General features: G+C 33.1%; 1 protein-coding gene across 2 annotated transcripts; it reads right to left on the bottom strand.

Moving 5' to 3' along the window:
- Positions 1-1635: 1635 nt before the first annotated feature.
- LOC124354640 (eukaryotic translation elongation factor 1 epsilon-1) lies at positions 1636-20561 on the bottom strand. 2 transcript variants are annotated; one of them, XM_046805257.1, is made up of 4 exons: positions 20094-20561; positions 15941-16129; positions 13909-14007; positions 1636-1941 (listed from the first exon to the last, which is right to left on the bottom strand). In XM_046805257.1, exons 1-4 carry the CDS (start codon positions 20172-20174, stop codon positions 1684-1686), a joined length of 627 nt encoding a protein of 208 aa, XP_046661213.1. In that variant the 5' UTR covers positions 20175-20561; the 3' UTR covers positions 1636-1683. The 2 variants fall into 2 exon arrangements, with proteins under 2 accessions (XP_046661213.1, XP_046661214.1); XM_046805258.1 differs by having other exon boundaries at positions 1636-1815; positions 20094-20520.
- Positions 20562-22998: the final 2437 nt, after the last annotated feature.

Genomic DNA, 22998 nt, shown 5'->3' with positions numbered 1-22998 from the left:
ATTGAGGAATTCCTGGACTGGAGGAGAAATGATGAATCAACACCTTTTCAACCAACCTGAATTAATACAAATTTACATTATTTGTATACCTATGTAATGACACCATTCTAATCTCAAAGATTATGAATAAAGCATATTGTCTATTGTCTATTATGAACATGCAGTGCCACGAGTCTGTCTTGTAGTCCTAGTCAAGTAAATATATACATATAAGTAGGCCAAAAAGGTCTTCTTTGGTCAAAAAGTGTATACTTACATTAAAAATAACTTTTTTATTTTAAATTCTTCAGATCTAAGGCATTTATAGTACACAGTACCATTTTCCAGTCAAGGAAGTTGGTCTAAAAAGTCTACTATGGTCAAAAAGTGACTACTTCCGCTTTTGTATTTTAGGTACTGGTTGTCAGTTGAGGGCATAATACCCAACAACACAAACACAAACAAAAACAATTTGATTATTTTACATTTGTGTAAAATTTCACGTTAGGACAGCTGGATGTTTAAAAACAAAAAATATAGCTCTTCTAGAGGTTGCAACCCCCATATGTGTGTTTGACCTACATGACAATTCTTTTATTAGTCTGTTGAGAGCATAAGAAATGTGTAATTTACCCATTCCAACCCCTATGCATTTGATTTTTGATTTTTTGATTTGAAAATTAGTATATATATATACATATACTGTATATACTAAATTTCAAATATATATATATATATATATATATATACACACACTAGCACATAACCATGGGTTCACCTGCAATATCTATACAACATTTCATGTATTTTATTCAATAGCTCTCAAGATTTTAGTAACACTTGAACTACTTAAAATTGATTTAGAAAACATTGAAGTTACTAGGTTTCTCAGCGAAAGTTCTTATGATGTAATACAATAGGCTCCTATGATTTCTTTTTAAATGGAATTACTCATTTTTCAGTGTTCATGATTAAGGGAACCAGAGGTTTTGAGTAATTGATATTTCAGGTTTTGCAGTAATCTAAGAAAACCAAATTTAGTACTTGACATGTACACATTCACAATTTAGGTTATAAAGTAAAATCTAAATTAATTGGTTTTGTTGCCATGATGTTGAACTAAGAAGTTCGTTACTTTAATTGTGTTTCCACTGCATTGATGTAAAACAATTTAAAATAGTGGTTACATTAATGAAACATACGTTCATGCTATCATAATACAGAACAATTGATTACATTTAACAGACTCTTTTAACACTTTGTATCCAGAGCCCGAGAATAGGTCGGACTGTGTCGGCAGTGCCTGCTTCCGGCACCTGAGTACAGCTCGGGTCTTATTATTTAATTCTATTATTTAGCTCAGTCAGCATATCTTTGGATTCAAAGAATTTGATTATGTTCATTGGTTGTCTAAGTTCATATTTGTTGGTTTTGAGATCCCTGGATCACGATTTAGTAATGAAATACGTATTTTTCGTTGTACTACAAGTGAGACTGGACTGATCGTTGTCACTGTCTGTTTGCTTGGTAGTGTTACACCACATTGTCATACATTAGTTGATAGAGTGGATACAAATTTTAAAGAGCAGTATGGCACATGATTTATAATATTGTTAAAAATTAATAACATATTGGGAATGTCACTAAAACAACATATTGTAAATGAAACTTTTTATTACAAAGTAATATCAGGTAATGTTGACATTAAGTATACAACGTATTCTTGCTGAAAGTTACCATACTTCTGGAGCGCCGCACAATGGAATCATGCTGGATGGTGTTAAACCACCGAGACAGGTTCACATATTGTTCCTTTTCTTGGAAGGTAATGGAGCTCTGAAACATTATGTATACATAGTATTCTTGCTGAAAGTTACCATACTTCTGGAGTGCCGCACAATGGGTGTTAAACCACAGAGACAGGTTCACATATTGTTCCTTTTCTTGGAAGGTAATAGAGCTCTGAAACATTATGTTACTTAAACATATACATCAGACAGTGGGGCAAAATATGGATCTCACATATTACATTTTTAACAGTCACACCATATAAACCAAACACTGAGTTTAGCTTTTTAGAGTATTAAATAGCATTTTTCTGTGTTACTTAAATATCCCATTTTGGAGGCAATTTAAATATATATATACACCCTGTCGAGTGATTCACCTTTTCAAAGGTCTTCAATGAAAGATAAAGAACAGTGAGTGAGCAGAAGAGCTCTATATTAATATTACAGTAAAAAATTATTAATGTTATTTTTAAATATAACTCTTTTTTTACTGCTGCAATTATTATATGCACTATTTATTTTTTTTTTTAATTATTTACTATATGTGTAGTTCATTTCTTAATTTATTGTTGATTTTTATGGGTGGTATGCACTGCTTTCCAGCTTGACTTAATGGCATGATGTATTATTTTCATTAAACAATACTAGATTTAATATCATAGTATCTCTAGTCAGCTTTTACGCGCCAACCGAAGAAGCAGAAGATGAAGAAAAAGATGACTTCTATGGTCTTCTGGACGAACTAGTGGGTAGGTTACCAAGTTTTGATATGAAGATTATTTTAGGGGACACAAATGCCAAAGTAGGAAGAGAAGAAGTCTGGAGACCTGCTATTGGAAAAGAGAGCCTGCACCAAGAATCAAACGACAATGGAACCAGACTGGCAAGTTTTGCAATTGCAAATGAATATAAAATAGTAAGCACGATGTTCCCAAGAAAAGATATACACAAATATACATGGACATCACCTGGTGGAACAACAAAAAACCAAATTGACCACGTGATCACAGACCAAAGGCACAAAAGTAGTATAACTGATGTTCGAAGCATTAGGGGAGCGGAATGTGGAACTGACCACTCATTAGTTTTAGTCAAAGTGTGTCAGCGAATAGCAATCCAGAGAAGAAAGGAAGTAAAGCAAGAAAGAAGAATAGAAGTAGGTAGACTTGAGCTTAAGCATATTGCTGATGAATTCAAAGTGAAACTGGAGAATAGATTTAAGGCCCTGGAAGACATGGAGAACAATGAAACTGTAGATGCCAAATGGTCTAATTTTAAGGAAGTAGTTCTGAACACAGCAGAAGAGGTATGTGATAGTAGGAAGAAGAGAAACAAAAAACCATGGTTTGATCAGGAATGCGAGCAAGCTCTGAAAGACCGAGTTAAAAGGAAAATAACGTGGATGAATAGTAACAGGGTAGAGGATAGAGAAAGCTATAATGAAGCAAATAGGGAGGCAAACAAGTTGCTGAGGCGGAAAAAAAGACTGTATCTGCATAGATTGCTTGACAGGGCTGAGGAAGATAATACAGCAAATAACGCAAAGGACTTCTACAGGAAAATAAGATTCTTCAAAAGAGGTTTTACCCCATACCCATATGGGGTAAAAAACAGAAATGGAGAGTTGGTGACAGAAAGTACAAAAGTTATAGAAAGATGGAGAGAGTACTTTTGTGAGCTACTAAATGTAGAGGACCAAACTAGGGACGAAGAGCAAGTTGGTGAATACTATCATGTTCAACCAAATATAGAACCGCCAACCATAGAAGAAGTAAAGGATGCAGTCAAAGCGCTAAAGACCAACAATGCTCCTGGGAAGGATGAAATAACAGCAGAATTCTTGAAGAAAGGAGGAGAAGTAATAGTGGAAAATCTATGGAAACTAATGCTTCGTATTTGGGAGAAAGAAGAAATGCCAGCTGAATGGCAAGAAGCAATAATAATACCTATACACCACAAGAAGGGTGAAAAAGAAGAGTGTGGTAACTACAGAGGCATCTCACTACTCAGCATCCCATATAAAGTTTTATCCAAAATTGTTTTAAACCGACTTGAACATTATACAAATGAAATAATCAGGGAAGAACAGGCAGGGTTCATAAAGGGCAGATCAACCACAAATCAGATTTTCATTTTCAAAGAAATATTAGCTAAATACTGGGAATATAATAAAGAATTTTTTGCCATATTTATTGACTTTCAAAAAGCATACGATAGCATAATCAGAAAGGAGTTGTGGACACAACTAGATAAATTTGGCATCCCGAGAAAATTAATAAACTTAGTTAAGATGAGTGTCACAGAGTCAAGAGGCTCAGTAAGAATTAATGGTCGGGACTGTGTACCTTTTGGGATAAACTCAGGAGTCAGGCAAAGAGATGGTCTTTCTCCAACCTTATTTAATATTGCCATAGAAGAAGCACTTCAGAGTGTAGCAGAGAGGGAGTTAGGGGTGGAAGTTGGAGCTAAACTAAACATCCTAGCTTTTGCAGATGATGTTGTCATATTTGCAGAAAATGTAGATGATTTGAGGTCACTAACTAGACTATTTATGAGTGAGGCAGAGAAAGTGTGGTTGAAGACGAATGATGCAAAAACTAAATATATGCACTTTAGAAGGAATCAAAATCAAAGAGGAGGATCCCTACAAATTGATGGGCATGTTTTCGAACAAGTGGAGAACTTTAAGTACCTTGGGGTCACAATATCAAATAAAAACACAGATGAACCAGAGATACAAAATAGGATCAACTCAGCAAATAGATGTATATATGCATGCAATAGAATACTTTCAACCAAATCTCTCTCTCACAAAACTAAAACTAGAATATACAAAACAATTATATGTCCAGTGCTTTTGTACGGATCCGAAACGTGGAGGCTAAATAAGAAGGATGAGAAAAAGCTTCTAGTTTTCGAGAATAGAATTCTACGTAAAATTTATGGGCCATCATATGAACAAGGGGTATGGAGAAGAAAACATAATAGAGAAATTAGGGAGCTCTACAATAGTACGGATGTAATAGGAGAAATAAAGTGCAGAAGACTCCGTTGGGCAGGCCATGTTTTGAGAAGAGAAGAGGAATGCAAACTGAAGAGGGTAATGTACAGTAACCCAGAAGGAAGACGGCCCCGGGGAAGACCAAAAGTGAGATGGTGGAACCAGGTGAAGGCTGATATGGAGAAGATGGGCGCTTCAGAGGAAGATGCAGAGGACCGTTCAAGATGGAGGAGCTTTGTTGGTGCGGCTAAATATCACCTCCGATATAAATGGCCCTGGGAGTAAGAAAGTACAAGTTATACTATTTTGTAATGCACTTCAGGTTAAGTGTGCAGGATTTAATAGTTTAAAACAGAATAAGCGGTTTATGTAGACAAGCCATATACGAAGTCAAAACCCAACATCTTAACATAGTTGAAAAACTCTACAGGATAGAATTAGCATGTAGGTGGAAATTTAGTCAGTTGATTTGAACTTTTTTTATGAATGTTTCACGAGAGGTTGGCACAACTTCAGGATGTGATAGTAGTCACAAAAACAAGCCAAAAAAGTTCATATAAACATGTGTCTTATCTCCCTTTGTTTAATATATGTCCAAATGTGCTTTTATTTTAAAAATCGTACCTCAAAACCCGTTGGAGCAAATAACATGAAACTTGGTAGTTATGTTAGGCTAATTAAAAGGGGGGAAATTAAATACCTATTATCACTTTCCATTTCAAAATGGCGGCATTAACGTTTTCAAACTTTGATATCCCAAAAACTGTTAATTCCATGTAAAGATTGCAAGAATAACTATTTATTGCAAATTTAATGAAAAAAATAACAATTCCAAATTTGTTAAAATTGGTTAAGAAATAAAATAATTATATCAATTTTAGTTAGTGAGAGTTTATGCTCTCTTACATGTGGAACACATATTCTTAAGTACAACTCATAATTGTATGAGATGTGGTTAGAAAATAACCGGATTAGTATTGGCAGAACCACAGAACAAACGCAATAAGGCTGATTGTAAAATGGCTGGTCACGTGACTTCCTTTACACTTACACGTTTGTTTTGTCTTCTCCAGTCTCCAGTCCAGTGTTTTGTTTGGTCTTATTCCACCTGTAGCTGATCATTATCCATAATTCTGTTCATGACTTCTATAGCTTTTTCTTTTACTGCTTCAACAGTCTCAAATTTCGTTCCTTTTAAAGCTGACTTGATTTCAGTGAACAACAAGAAGTTACAGGGGTCCTGTTTGGCCAAAAACATTTTCACTAACAAAGCTTTTAGATTTGGAGCATTGTCTTGTGGGACTCTTGTTTTTCCACAAATTGTTCCGTTTCGCTGTATACGCTCACGTACGGTATTCAGGACACTAGTGTAGTAATTCTAACTAATTATCGGTAATGTAGATGAACAAGATTACTTCAATGTTAACATAAGTTTCATGATGATTATCTGCCAATGTGTGTGTAGCCACTCATGTATTCACGGCTACCTTTAAATCGTATAATCACTTAAATACTTGTGTTCATGACAAACAGTTGTCACCCTACACTTACTGTGACAATTACAAAATATTTCACTTGCAAATTTTCAAAGTTGAAAACACATCTGATGTTCACAATCTGTTCTTTCTGGATACTCAACATTTTTCTGACACAGAGACAAAAGGTTAGCTGCTTATAATTGGCACTACGGGTGGAATAAGAACGGGATCCAGACAAAACATACGGATGGGTGGGGGGGGGTGTCACGTGACTGGCCATACGATATTCAACCTTGTTGCATTCATTCTATGGCTCCGCCAATACTAATCTGGTTATTTTCTAGCCACACATTGTATACTTGGTCATTAAAGAATAAGCTGACAACTATAAGTCACGTGTAGGATAACGCAATACTGCATTGCCCAACTGATAACGCAATACTGCATTGACCAAACTAGTACCTCAATGAACCTACTTCCTACTTATGCTTCACGTGATACTTGCATAGGGTCATCATCCATGAGGAATGTCAGACTAAGCTATAAAAAGGAAGCAAGCCTGCCATTATATACTGTATAAATATATATATACTAGCTGTTACCCGCGGCTTCGCACGCAATCTTTAGAACCGAAGTCCTTATATTACTTAGTAAAAGCAATTATGATGTAATATGATGGGAGTCCTATAAAAATTTTAAAACTTAAGTAGGCATACATCAGGTAGATATTATTTAAGTTCATGTTAAATAGTATCAGAGTTTAACTTCTACTATGTCACAGTTTAGCTTGCCATATTGCCTCGATCAAATTACTATATACGTTCGAATATCTAGTTCTCGGAAATCTATTTTGGTCAAAATCGTGTTGACATGGTTGAGTTTGCCTTGTCCTGACAAAGAAAATACACTCATAAGTAGGACTCAAAAGCCTATTACGACCTAGGGGGAAGTCCTACCTACTTCTTATGTACTTTCGGTATAAGGGGGAAATCCTTATTAAGATTATGCAACATTCCAAAATAATCATTATTAAAGTTTTGTGTTATATAAGTCTTGTTTTTTTGGACTGTAGTCAGGAAAGAATGAATCGTTGAGGCATGTTGGTATTAATTCCTCTGTTTTTCCATAAGCCATTGTTAAAATGTAATATCATAATGTCAAGGAAGTCCACCATTTTAAAGTAACTTATGTGAAAACATGCATAACTTTGTTCATTAAGGTTAGTTTTATAACAGTATTTAATGCATTAGATGATTTTAATTCATCACTGGCACAATCTGGGGTAAAATTTATATATTAATGTTTTATTTACTATCTGCATTACACTACCGATTAAGCACTGTTTACTTATTATTGATAAAATTTAAATGTAAACAAATGTTTCAGAAAGTTTGTCGAACTATAGCTGTCAAAAGCTGTTTAGTGCCAGTTTAATTTGAATGATGAAACACAAAAACTACAATTTTTTTTTATTCCAAAATATTCCAGGTAACTTTTCTTAACTTTTTCTTCATAAAAACCTTCCTCGGACTTCAATAGACATTTTACAAAAAGAATTAACCAAATTGGTCCAGCCGTTATCGAGATTAGTGGTTACCAACACATTTCACCATTCATCTTTATTTATAAGAAAGAGATATATTTTATATATATATAAGTAGATATGAATATGAGGGTTCTAGGACACTTTTGGGACAGACAGAAAATCAAGGGAAAATACTGTTTAAAGGACAATAAACGAATCTGTAAAATCAAACAGTATGGCGGTTCTGGACCACTTTTGGGACAGCCCAAAAATCAATACAAATACTGTTCAATACACCATAAATATGTAAAAACAATTCACAATACAATTTACTTAAATAAACTATGGTAAACTGTATTCAAGCAATTTTTCATGACAGTATGACAACATAAATTGTGGAATTTATAATACTCGAATGTTGAATAACCGAATCTATAGCTGTTTTACTGTTCATTGTAGGCTTCTAATTTCTTAAGCTGTTTTAATGAAAAAATCCAGAAATCTTCGAAATCTTTACTCCACGAAGTTAATTGTAACACAGTCTTTATCTTTAATAGTCTTTTTTCCAGTAACAATCAAGTGTAATTTTTCATTTTTGTTTAATTCTTTAATCTTTTTTTCATCCAAAACAGTCAAAAATCTGTTCGGTAAGTGTACTTTACAATCTTCCAACTCGGCAATTATTGTAAACCCGAATTTATCTTTCATTTTCTCCAAATTCATGATTTTGTACTTCTTTTTTTCTTCTAATTCATTCAACTTCTTATACTCTTTAAATCTTAGTTCGCCAACTTCATTTAATTCCTTTAGTAGCTCCATTTACATAGAAAAAATATCTTATTTTATTTCAATTAATTTTTCGAAGCCAGCTCACGAAGCTAGACCACGAAGCCAGCTCACGAAGCTAGACCACGAAGCAAGATCACGAAGCCATGAACTATCTATTAAAAATGATGTCAAATCCGCTTGAAATCAATGTAAATTCTGTTTGGAAGAAATGTATAATCTTTTGAAAATATTGTCAAATCCGCTTCGAATCAATGTAAAGTATATTGTCAGTGTTATTATATCTGCTTTGAGCTTATAAAATTGTGTCCATAAAAAAGTTTGTTGTTTGTTTAGTATTTAAGATTTTCTCTTATTCCACAACCGTATTTTGGTCTAAATCTATATTTATACAGTCGGCCTCCAGAAATATTTTGTAACTCATCTACATCAATTGTGCTATTGATAATCTTTTTGACTATATCAGAAATTTTTTCTTCATCTTCTGTATCGAATGTAAAAGAATCTGATTCTTCATTGTTTAATGTATGTACAGTACTCTTACCATTTTTGAACTGTATTTCTACAAGCTCTGGTTTAAATTTGTCATCTAGAAGATTGTATAAGTTTTTTCTCAAATTCTTAAAGTTTGCTTCTGCATTTTGTATTATTTCTAAGATTTTTTGATTTCTTTCTTCTTCTATTTTTTCTGTTTCGCTTTTTAATATTGTTATTGCACTAGCCATTTATTTAAGAAAAATATTGACAAATTTAGTGATCTATTTAAAATTTTAAGTTTTCTCTTATAAAATAACCTGATTCTCTATATTGTTTTAACAGATTTATACCTTGATTGGTATGCAATTTTGCGCGACTGTGATCAAGACTATTATCGTTTTTGTCATAAAATTCCAGGTCTTTGTTATCATTTTTATTTTTATAATATAGATTTAATCGTTTTTTATTTATACATTTTTTACAAGATGATCTGATTTTTTCGAGTTGTTTTCCAAATTCTGCAATATCTTTTACAATGTTACAAGTAGAACATTTTTTAAAACAGTTATCCATTTATTCACAACAAATTTGACAACATGAACGTAAAAGTTGACAACATGAACGTAAAAGTTGACAACATGAACGTAAACAGGACAACAAGAACGTAAACAGGACAACAAGAACGTAAACATGACAACAAAAACGTAAAAATGACAACACGAACGTAGCATGAACGTGAATTTTGTATTTTGTGTTCTATTTAACGTGATTTTGCATGTAAATTCGTGTTCTTAAAACAGTAGTAAAGGAGAGTTAGAGAGTGAGAGTCTTTACAATCTTCTGTTTCAAAACAGAAGTGAAAGCCTTTCAAATTCTTTACTGTTTTGAAATAAAGATGGTCAAGCATATCTTGGAACTGATAATGTTAGATTAATCGATAATTTTATACCGTTTTTATTTTCTAAGATTGAAGTAAGAAAACACAATAAATTGATAGAAGAAGTCGAAAACTGTGGCCAATTAAGCACAATTAAAGGAACTATTTCGTATTCAAAAAGTGATGTTATTTCTCAAACTTCTAATGGCTTTGAATCAGATTTTAAATTTGGTGTTTTTGAAGCAGCTGGAAATTTATCTCATTTTGGATTAGGATTTTTTGAAAATGTTACTATTCCGATCTATAAAGGAGGATTTTATCTAAGTTTTATAAGAGCAGAAGACGATGATGTGATTCTGAAGACTGCAACTGGAAATGTTATGCCTGTTGATGGAAAAATAACAATTACAGATTTTTTTATTAGAGTTCCAATGATTGATTATAAAATCACGAGTAAAATAAGGTTGATTGATGAAATTACAAAAAGTCAAAACATTATGTTTAATTTTCTAGATTGGCAATGTATTGAACAAAAAGGTATTTCCGGAACAACTTATTCGTTCGATATCACAAATATTTATAGAAATATCTTCAATCCCAAGTTCGTTATCATAGGTTTTCAAACAGATAGACAGAATAATCAAGAAAAAAATCCTTCAAAGTTTGATAGTTTGGATGTAAAAAATATCAGAGTAAAATTGAACGGTTCTTATTATCCAGATGAATTACAAAACTTAAACATTTCAGGAGGTCTTTTCAGAATCATGTATCAGATGTATCAAGATTTTAAGAAAGTTTACTGTAATAATAAGGAAATGTATTACAATCCTAAAGAATTTTTAGCGAATAGACCTATTTATGTCATTGATACAACAAAGAGTTTGACAAATATTTCTGGTTCAAAGAACGATATAATTATCAATATGGATTTTCAGAGTGCGGTTACCAATGCGGTTTGTTATGTTGTCGTTGTCTCTGATAAATTGCTTGAATATGATGTAATCAGGAGTAATATAAGGGAGATACAATGAGAAAAACTCGGCCATACTTCCTACAATCAAATCTGTTTTAAAGTAATGGCCAAGTGATCCCAATTGAACCTAAAGAATTTTGAAACAAGATAATTTTGAAATAAGATAATTTTGAAACAAGATAATTACAGATTGTAATAACTTTTAGTTGGTATATATTCGTAGTTAAAATATGCCTTAAGTTTGGTATCGCTTAAATTTTTATTAAAAATATCTAATTCTATGTTACTTAAACTACTTACATCTATTTTATTTTTACGGGCTAATTTTATCCTGTTATATGTATATAAAGAATCTAAAGATATAATATTTTTTATCTTGAATCTAGTCATAATATGTTTTTGAATGTTAGAAAGGTTTGAAATATTTTTGTTACCCCAAATGGTTATTGCATAATTTAGAAAAGACATGACAAATGCTGAAAATACTGACTTTTTGAAATTTTCTTCTTTACATACATATAACGGTTTCAAAGCTTTTTTAATTTGTTTTTCTATATGGTTAATATGTTGATTAAAATTTAAGTCTAAGTCTATGATACAGCCTAAGTACTTATAACATTCTACCTTTTTTATTGGTAATTGGTCATTAGTTCTGGAGAAATCTATATATTCTGTTTTTTGAAAGTTTAAAGTTAATTTATTTTGTTGTAGCCAATTATTAATTTTCGTCAGGTCCTTGTTTGTTTTTTTATATAAATCGTTACCTTTAACTATTAAGGCTGTGTCATCGGCAAAGAGTACTAATTCGCCATGTAAATTAAGGGTTGTTATACTATTGATATATATTATAAACAAAAGAGGACCAAGACAACTTCCTTGAGGAACTCCACAGGTGATTTTTTCTAAATTTGAAATTTTGTTGCCAATTTTTGTATTACAGAACCTGTTATCAAGATAACTAGCAAATAAATCTAAACATTTACCTCTAATTCCTAAATGTTCTAATTTGTATAGTAATATCTTAAAATCTACAGTGTCAAAGGCTTTCTTAAGGTCTAGAAATGAGATTAGTGTATTTTGATCAATACTGTTAACAACTAAATTGATTGCTTCCTCTGTATTTTTGTTAACTCTAAAGCCAAATTGTTTTCTTGATAACAGGTTGTATTTTTTCCAAAAAGCTATATAATCTCTCATACAAACATTTCTCAAATATCTTGCCAATTATTGGTAGTAGACTGATTGGTCGAAAATTGGATGGATCTGATAAAATTCCTTCACTTTTGTAGATTGGGCTGATTGTTGCTATTTTTAATCTATCGGGAAAAATGCCAGTTTGAATACATAAGTTAAAAATGTATGCTAGTGGTTCACTTATTATGTATACAAGATTTTTGATTAGTTTGATTGGAATTTTATCTGATCCACTTGCTTTATTATTCTTTAAAAGTTTAATTTTGGTCTCAATTTCTAGTTTGGTAATTTCAGAGAGATATATAGAGTTCGGATTTGATTTCATTTTTTCGTTTTCTAGATCTGGAATCTTTGAAGCCAATTCTGAACCAATGTTTGCAAAGAATTTGTTCATTGTATTTAAATCACCTGTGTATCTACAAGGTTTTTTGGATTTATTTAAAAATTTGTTTATAATATTCCATTTGGTTTTTGAATCAGATGACATTTCAATCAGTTCTTTATAATAGTTTTCTTTTAAAATATTGCTATAATGTTTAATTTTCGATTTATAAAATTTTGCTTGTTCAAATCTCTTTTGTCTATACAGTTTATTTCTAACTTTAACGGCGGTTTGAATGCCAATTGTAAGCCAATTTTTGTCATCTGAATGAATTTTGAATTTTGGTTTATTATTTTTTAGAAAGGTTTTTGAAATTAGTTCATGAAGGTGTTGATAAGCGCTATTTACATTATTAAATCTATAGATTAAGCTTAATTTCTTTAAGAACTCATCTGTGATCTTCATTCTTCGTGAGGGTTGCGATGACGTGGTTGGAGGGTGCAGAAAGGGGTCGAGTGATGAAACAAGGTGTTGCGGAGTGTTGAGGCAGTGTAGCCAGATGTTCAGAGTGTGAGGCTGCGGTTGATAACAAGTCCTTGACCGTCGGCTGCTTCAGGATGTTGCACAACACTGCAGATCACGTCATGGTGATAACACGTCCGCTGCTTCGAGATGTTGCACAACGCAGATCAGTGACTGTAGACCACATCATAGTGTCGCTTGAAGTAATGAAATAGGCATGATTAGAAATGTCTTGATGAACTGAATGATTCACACTGTCTTGAAGGAAGAGATGTTATGATGGATGAGTCTTAAAGATGGTGTAACGTGGTTAAGATTGTAGAATATAAAGCACTGAACTTGTCACTACGGATTAATTTCACTAAGTCTTGTTCCAAATAGAGCTGAAGATGAAGAGAATGCGATATTAAACCAGTAAACAGTGAACTTTTAACATTCCTGGATCAAAAGTATAGAGTAAAATTTAAATATGACTGACTAGTGTGAGGTCTGGATGGGAAAGGCTGTTCTCCTGTGTGCCGCGCAGTGCTACCAACATTTCTCGCTCAACGGTAATGCCAACATATTCTAAATTCAACATTCGAGTATTATAAATTCCACAATTTATGTTGTCATACTGTCATGAAAAATTGCTTGAATACAGTTTACCATAGTTTATTTAAGTAAATTGTATTGTGAATTGTTTTTACATATTTATGGTGTATTGAACAGTATTTGTATTAATTTTTGGGCTGTCCCAAAAGTGGTCCAGAACCGCCATATTATTATCTTGTTTTTTACATATTTATGGTGTATTGAACAGTATTTGTATTGATTTTTGGGCTGTCCCAAAAGTGGTCCAGAACCGCCATATTATTATCTTGTTTTTACATATTTATGGTGTATTGAACAGTATTTGTATTGATTTTTGGGCTGTCCCAAAAGTGTCCTAGAACCCTCATATTCATATCTACTTATATATATATATATATATAAAATACTTACCATAATTTTGTGAAGAATACCATAAAACACTGCATCAATAATGGTTGGATATGAACTGCTTGTAAAAAATGATTTCGCACATAATACATCGTTGAGTTCCTGAAAAACATATTTTTAAGTTAGAAAGCTAATGAATTGAAGTAGATCAACATATTAAAATGTTGAATAAGTAGGGGGAGAACATCTAACACAGGTTGGCTGCATCATTTGATGTACTTAATAAACTGCAATGTTAAATACTTACTTGCAATAATTTTAATGATGAAGACGACAACTTAACACGTTCACTGCTGAATTTCAGCCCGCTACGTACCCAATATGCTAAAATATATTTTTTGTTTAAACTTAAGGTTAGATGTTTTCTTGTAGACTGGGGATGGTATTTTGTTGATTGTAGCTTGGAAAAGTTTATTTTGGCCATTTTGAAAACTGGAGGTCCCGGGACATCATGCGTACACAGCGCCCGACTTATCACTCACTATCAATTGCACAAAGGAAACACATTTTGTCTCTTATGTACAGAATTATTGTCAGAAAGGTAAAATATATTCAATTGTAGCCCGGAAAAGGGGCAATTATATGTTTAGACAATTTATAAAACTTGAGGTCCCGGGACCTCACATGCACATAGCACCCGATTTGTCACTATCATTTGCGCGCAAAACACATTTTGTCTCTTATGTCTAGAAATATTGTAAGAAAGCTAAAATATATGCATAACTAGATATTTACAATTATATATATATATATATATATATATATATATATATATATATATATATATATATATATATATATCCCTACCAGCCACCCAAATGTCCTGTATAATTATCCATATACAGACTGTGGCTGTTGCAGAGTTTTTCTCTCTCATTAGATTCAGAACAACATTCGTGGCGTGCCCTTTTCCTCCCATATCGTCCAAAACTCCACAGTAAATTAAAAATTTAAGCATAGATCCATGGGGATCACATAATGTATACAACTTGATTCCATACTTGTGACGATTATTTTTAATAAAACGCCACAGACTCGCCGAGCACAGGAAGTGTAAACTACACGTGCCGAGAATTCAGCCAAGCCCATACAACAAAACAAACACAACCTCAACCGTCCCGCGCAAGTGCCAAGGACACACTAATGAAAGAAAGAAGTGATGTGCACATAATGAGACCTCACCCGCAGTGAACGTGTTAAAGAACTTATAGATATAACCAAAATACCAAAAGACAAAACCTTTGACAATGTCTAAATACATTTAAAGAAACTCAAAGTGTGTTGAACGAAACAACACATGTCACAAGAGATCATGGATACAACCTGCACTTTATACCTGCAAAACTTTTAAGATTCTCAAGACTATACAAATTTGTCAGCGATATCAACAACAATGACCATAATGTGGTTCACAAGGAGTTAACCTACTGCATCACATGCACAGGTATACAAGACCGAGTGCAGTCACATTTGCCATACTTCTAAGATTGGTTGAAGAAAAAGAATTGTTACTTATTTGGTACCATTTGTTCAAAATAAACTTTTCTTTCATGTGATGTATTTTGTTTTGTGCTCTACTGTAGGTGATAAAACTAGGTTGTTATTCATGATACCTGCTAGCCTGTTGCACAATTTGTTGTTTATAGTTGTTTGTTTGTAAATAATAGTGAATTGGAGTTTATTCTTTCTTATAGGTTAAAAGGATACTCTTAGATCTAAGTTTTGATTTTTTTAATTGGTTTTAGCACCATCAGCATCTGGTTTTAATTCAAATAGAACATTAATGAATGCTTTTTGCTTTTCATTGTGTCAACCTCTCGTGAACACTTTATTCATTGAAAAATATTTGTCAACTACATAAAGGTCAAAAAAACTAATCGAACATGTACATTTGGAGACATGAAAAATAAAGAAAATCCAAAAAATATCTCCAAAAAATTGACTCCAACAAATAATTTTTGTGAAACCTCTTTGACTCTCCTGTAGAGAAACTACCATTTTAACTCAATATCCTATTGTTAAACAACCAACTTACCTTGAGCACTGGTTGGGATGATGAAGAATTTTGCAAGAGGTGTCCATAAATAGAAATGTACTCAATCCACTGTCTGAACTCAGCTTTCTGTATAACAGAAAGGGGTTCTCCACCATTCTGGCTCCCTGAGGTTTGAAGTATCACATTGGTCAAAAGTGAACCTGGATTTCCATTTTCTTTGTTAAAATCCTAAAATGTTAAATTTAAATTAAAATCCAAAATTTCCAAAGCTTTTTAAGTACTGTAGTGAAAACTTACACACCTTAGTTGAAGATTTTATTATGGACAGATTACTTGTATATATATGGTGTTGAAAAAAAACTGGGACACTTGGATTTTATGAAAATAAAAATGCCGTACATAATATGAAGCAACAAAATGTATTTAAGAGTAGTAAACAAAATCTGAAGAAGAATCAACCCAGTAATATTTATTGAAACCTGACCGAAATTTTATAACTTTATCAATGAATAATTATAAAAATTATAAGTGCTCCAGTTTTTTTTGCAATGCAGTGTACATATATAAAACTCTTGAGGGTCTAGAACAATCAGACCTATGCGGTTAGAGCATGTAAACTGCTCTGGAGGATCTCCAATTACATGCTAGAGTTTTTTTAAAGTACAACTTGTTCTGTTTGACTTTAATCCACTTAGACTTTGACGAGTTCATCACCTCAAATCAGCTCTGTTATAAATGTGTTAATTTGTATTATAATTGATTGGAAATGTGTAGGCTTTTGCTGTCTACTATCTTGCGGATTTTAGTAAAACTATTTTGACATCACGAGCTTTGAATCGTGTGAGAGTTTGGAGACTTTGCGTTGCTTCTGCTTGTTTTATGAAGATTTATGCGAGATATACTAAATAAAATTGAATCCTATCATACACTTTTCAATCCATAAAATTGTGGTTTCAATTTCAAATAAAATTATACAAGACTTGTTCTTATATTTTATTTATAAATACATATACCCACCCCTTCCGGGGTTTCGAGAATAAAAATTGTTTACCAACCATTAAATAAGACATAATATTTAATGTTTATTCCCATAATCAATAACTGTTTGCAAGTAATTAACCCATAACATCGATATAGCTCTGAAAACATGCGTGGGCTAAAAATAAGGGTTGTAATGTAGTTTAGTAGATTATTACTAAAATGTGTATGCAAAGTTTCATAAAATCGGCTTTTACGTTCCGGATCCATCTATAACATAGTTTCAATACTAGCCAGTTAAATCGATATACCTCCAATAGGCATGGACTAAGACTGAGAGTTGTAATATAGTATATTAGACCATGATTAGAATGTGTGTAGGCTACAATTATAACAAAATCGGCTCATAAGTTTTTGAGGTACCAGCATTTGGCCTGTAAAATTGATATAGCACCAAAAACAGGTGCGGCCTAAGAATGAAGGTTATAATTTAATATACTAGACTATGTTTAGAATTTGCATGCAAAGTTTTATCAAGATCGGATTATATGTTTTTGAGGTACTGGACCATCTATAGGATATTAGAAGTTAACCTGTAATCAGTACAATTCTGGAAATAGCCACTACAGCAAATGGCAACTATTATAATAAAAGTAGACATCTGCAGTATAAGAAGCGACCACTGCCACAATCGAATCATGAGTAGATTAGTGACGAGATGAACAATGGCAATGAATATACAGATTTTAGCCAAAACGTATTTTTAAACATTTTTTACATGGTTGCAAGATAAGGAGCATTGTTTACATGCTATCATACATGTCTCCCCTATGAAGTAATCGTAATTACTATGCGACTCAAAAGTAGGTAGTTTGAATACAATTTAGTTATTTTATACAATTGTAAATAAATACATTTCTACTACATAGGTATATAAAAGTATAGATTCACTTCGACATTATCGTTCAAAATTTATTCAAAGTAAAATCGTGTTTGGAAATACATTTAAAGTAAAATCATGTGTATGTTTATTGACTAATGGTGGCAAGAACAATGACATAGACTATGTGTATTCTTTGTTTCACAACGAGTCACGTATAGGCTATCCTTGAGAATAGTTAAAGGTAAGTAAATTATATTGTTTTGTTTTTAATTATATTAATTAAATATTGTATTTTAATGTATAATTCATATTAATTTTTATGAACGAATTTGTAAGTTAAAACTAAATTGTTCTTTAAAAAAATCGGTACTTTGGGATTATACCGACCACACCCAGACATGAATCGTTATTTCACATTTCGTTTCTACTGATTACTAGATTAGCGTAGAACAATATTTCGTCAATATAAAACAGGAATTGTCTTATCGCAAACCCCTCCCCATCCTCAGACAGAGGTCAAAGTCGAGCGTCTAGTAGATAACGTGATTGCAGTCTCGCCGCCCGTTCAGCTGGTGCATCGCTTTGTTGTACTTCCGTGTTTTACCTCTACATTTCTCCAAACACAAAAATTCAACAAAAACAATCATTTACCAAACTAAACTCTTTATTAAAAAAACACTAAAAACTTGTTTTTATTCTTGATCACATTCCGCCACCCAAAATGCGAGTGCCTCCGGCCATCAGCGCGGGCTTTGGCAGCACCTTCGGTGCTGCCCCGCGCTGATGTCGACGAAAGAAAAACATCCCTCGAGATAGTACCTATCAGTAAAATATCAAATTCTAGAGGGGCTAATCAGAAATATAAATTGAATTGTAATGGAAAGGCAATTATGTACCGTGCAAATCACGTGATGCCGCGCGGCCTGCCGTAATCAGGATTCTCGAGAAAGATAAGATAACAGCGACAACAATACCGATCACAATACCTGGAAATGCTTGTAAGTTTGTAATTTTGTAATTGAAGAGTTGTTTTTTCGTTCTATCATGTTTGTTTCTATAAATTTCTATTTTTGTGTTCTTCATACTAGTGTGGTCGGTATAATCCCAAAGTACCAAAAAAATCTATTGCGTTATTTGGTCCAACATTTTACTTTAAGTATTTTTAGATGGTTGAATGGTTATGATGAATATCAATGATTGGATAACATTCGATAATCATGATCCGATTATGGCGGCGGCCGCCTATTATACTGCAGCCAAGCAGACTTTTCTTAAAACCTGTATTAGGCCTAGATTTTTATTTAAGTAGACTCTACAGAATTTATTTTATATTTGGGGTAGGGTACGATAAGCGGACCCGGTTTTTTATATCGAAGAATGTAATCATCGATACCTAATATTCGCATCTAAAATTCTAGACTATTAATCGATATAAAAGTATCTATAGTCCTCTATAACAAACATGTATTTTAAATTTAAATATGAATTTAATATTTACAGTGATGAAACAAATTATTATTATAACCAAAATTAGGAAAACTGAAGACGACCATATTTGCTCCTCTCACAGTTACAGTTGTTTCTCTCACAAATTTCACATAGGCCTAATGGGTTTTTCAGTCCAACATGTTGAAGCCACGTAAAACATGTTTTATCATCAAAGCAATGTCGTATAGTTTTCTAAAGTTGACTGCTATTTTAAATAATCAAATGTTACTTATGTAAAATTGAAATACTACCTTACGTTTATTATTTGAAAGTGTTTACAGTTGTTCATATAGATTATTTAAGTTAATTGTTCAAAATAATTAAACAGTATCTATTGATTATATCGAATGTTATGATTAAGTAATATCGTTTGCCAATTTCGATATAAAAAACCGGGTCCGCTTATCGTACCCTACCCTATATTTGTAATATTCATCTTTAAATATAGATTTTGTATGGGATTAGTTCAGGAACTAGGTTAGGATTCAATTAAGACCGAGGTCAGGTCGGGAATCTTGACCAGTTTCACTGCCTTTTATTAAAATATCTCAATATTTAGTTCACAGTCAACAAATCTTCCTCAGTTGTCAACAATTTCAACAATTGCTAACATTCACAATTAGGCACTGAAGTTGTTATCAACTTCAAATTTACAGATGCTATAGGCAATTTGTAATACTTCTTCCCTTTCAGTTGTTGACCTGGTCTACAAAATAGTCGGACCAAAATTGAAGTTGATACAGCTAATTGTGGAATAGGTTACATTACGTTATTATCTTGTATTCTCAGTGGAAAATTGTAATTTACAGCCTATTAAAGTCAAAATACCAATTATAGTCTTGCCTTCACATGAAGAAATCCCTGTCGATGATTCAAGCACAACTCAATCTCTGATAGTAAGAAAGTAAGGAATGAATCGCCCATTATTTGGTTCACTGAAACGTATTATTATAGGTGAAACGTCTGCACTTCAATTCCAACTTCAAGTACTGTCAATTACAGTATAGTGAAGAACAGTGTTAAATAGTAGTAAATATTGACTTGATGACTACTTGTGTTGGTTTCATGTACACTGTGTAGGCTATCCCTAGCAGTAGAAAGTTTTTTTTCTCAGTTAGCTCAAAAGGCTAAAAGGCATTGGTGAAGCAGTAAACGGAAATAAAAATTGCAGTGGTGATTGGAAATCGAATACAGAATATAAAAGTACTCGAATACAGCTCGGGGCTCGGGTATTCACATACTTGAATAGGTACCTCAAAATGAATTCTAACACTTTTGAAATGAATACGATTTCTCTGGATGAATCAAATTCAAACATACAGTATTCATTAATTTGGACTAATAGTATTAAAATAAATACTCAAGAGCTGTATTCCTATCCACATACGAGTATTCATTGGAGGTGTGTGTGTGTGTGTGTGTGTGTGTGTGTGTGTGTGTGTGTGTGTGTGTGTGTGTGTGTGTGTGTGTGTGTGTGTGTGTGTGTGTGTGTGTGTGAATTTATACATCTGTACTATGAAAAGAATAATCAAGGGGAGATTCATAATTTAGAATAAACAAAAATACATATTTGGAAACAAAGGTGCTTTTGAATACACCATATTTGATTTTTTTGTGTCAATTATTGTACACTTATACTACGCTACATATGGTTATGATAAACAATTAACATACATTTACATTACATCTTTTGAATTAGTTAAAACTTTGTATAAATGTAAACAAAATTGAAGATACGTTGATTAAATTGTTGCATTTCATCTACTCATTATTGATATCTATTGTTTTATTAGGTAGCTATTTATTTTTCATAAATTTATAATCGATGTCGTTCTTCTTCCCTATAGAGACTATCATTTCATTGTCAAATCAAATCAAATAATATTTTATTGCATATTTACAATATATATTGCATTGCAAAAAAGTCAGTAAATCATCTGTAAATAGTAATTCATTCACACACGCACCCGAACTTACACTTCCACACATTCACTCAAGCACACTCTCACTGATCCCAGAACCTATGCCTCTCATACATCCCAGCGGTTCATCATGAACTCATCGACAGAATAGATGCACTAAACATCAATAGGCGTTTTATACGAGTTTTGAATTGGTTTTTGACGTGACAACGTCTTAAATTAGGTTGCGGCTCGGAGTCACTCATGAAAAAGTGTAACGCCCGGTAACGTTACGATGCCCGTCCAGTGGGTCCGCCGCACGGGATCCGCACGGGATAAAGCAGATAACTGTGAGTCCGCCGCACGGGATAAAGCAGATAACTATGTTTATTCGTGAAAATGTGGAGTGCTTAGATTCGTCATTTACAACAACTACAACAATAAAGGTAAATAATTGTACACTGATATTTCATTATCGTAAACTATGATTGATTGATTAATTGTTAGATTGACACAAAAGTTGAGAAACTGAGTTTATAGGTTATGTCATACTATTGACAAATGTTGATAGTGTTAAGTAAATTATTAGTTTAAATCACTCTGCAATCAATCGTAATTCAGTCGATTGAGAAGAAACAGCGCGTATTGCTAGTCAAACATTTAAAATAACAAATTATAACCTCTAACCTGTCATAACAGTGCGACCAAACAAACGAACTAAACCGACCAATCACCACGCGCGGAGTTAGAATTTAACTGTGTTTAGCAAGAATTTCAAATTCCAATTTTAGTAAATGTTTTATTTTATTGTTGGAGTTCTTTATACTTTCTGGTAGCTTATTGATCAACCTGACACCAAGTTGTTGAGGCAGATGATGCGTAAGCGTCAGCCTGTGATAGTTGTCCCTGCCTCTTGTCTCATATCGGTGAATGTCCTCACCAAGGACCAAAGTGCAATTCAAGCTCTCTAAAAAATTCCCTTCACGACTCTCTGTAATTCTTTCCAATTATTCTGACAGCTTTTTTTGAGTCTAAAGACTCGCTCAAATTTGTTTTTGGCATACCCCCCCCCCAAAGTCTCACTCCATACGCAGAGTGTAGGTGAATTAGGTCATAGTAGGCTATTTTTAGAACTTTAGGGGAACATAACTTTGCTAGGTGACTCAAGGCGTATATGCCTGCTGAAATTCTAACACACATATTGTCGACGTGGTCACCCCAGGTCAATCCTCTGTCAAAGAACAATCCTAGACACTTTGTGGAGAACGTCTCCTCTAAAACGATATCGTCCACAAATACAGTTGGCATTTCTGAATGCTCATTCTATCTAAGGCAGAAATGTACCGCATTGGACTGGTTTGTTTCTAAGTTCATTTCAGCAAAGTATTGAATGCATGAATTAAGCTCTATGAACGTTGTGACTTCCAGTTATTGCAATGTTTTGCTTTTAAAACAGAGAGTCGTGTCATCAGCATGTTGAACAAGTTTTCCACGCTGGATCACAGAATTCAATCTACTGATATGAATCTGGAATAAAAAAGGCCCAAGGATAGATCCCTGAGGGACACCACGAGGCATTTTAATTTTGTTAGAAACGACCTTCGAAATCTTCACTGTCTGATCTCGCTCCTTTAGATAAGAGGCAATCCCTAACCGCGGAAGTCCCCGAACGCCACATCTCTCTAATTGGTGCAACAGTGTCTCATGATGCACACTGTCAAATGCTTTGGATTGGGCAAGAAATGTTCTAAGCACACGTTCTTGCCTTTCCAATCCATCAATAACATTGTCCAAAAGGTGATGCAAGGCATCGATTGTGGATCTGTTTTTTTCTTCATTCAAATTGC

Source organism: Homalodisca vitripennis, chromosome 2 (genome assembly GCF_021130785.1).
Source record: "Homalodisca vitripennis isolate AUS2020 chromosome 2, UT_GWSS_2.1, whole genome shotgun sequence".
Lineage (NCBI taxonomy): Eukaryota > Metazoa > Arthropoda > Insecta > Hemiptera > Cicadellidae > Homalodisca > Homalodisca vitripennis.
This window is presented reverse-complemented; position numbering and strand designations above follow the sequence as displayed.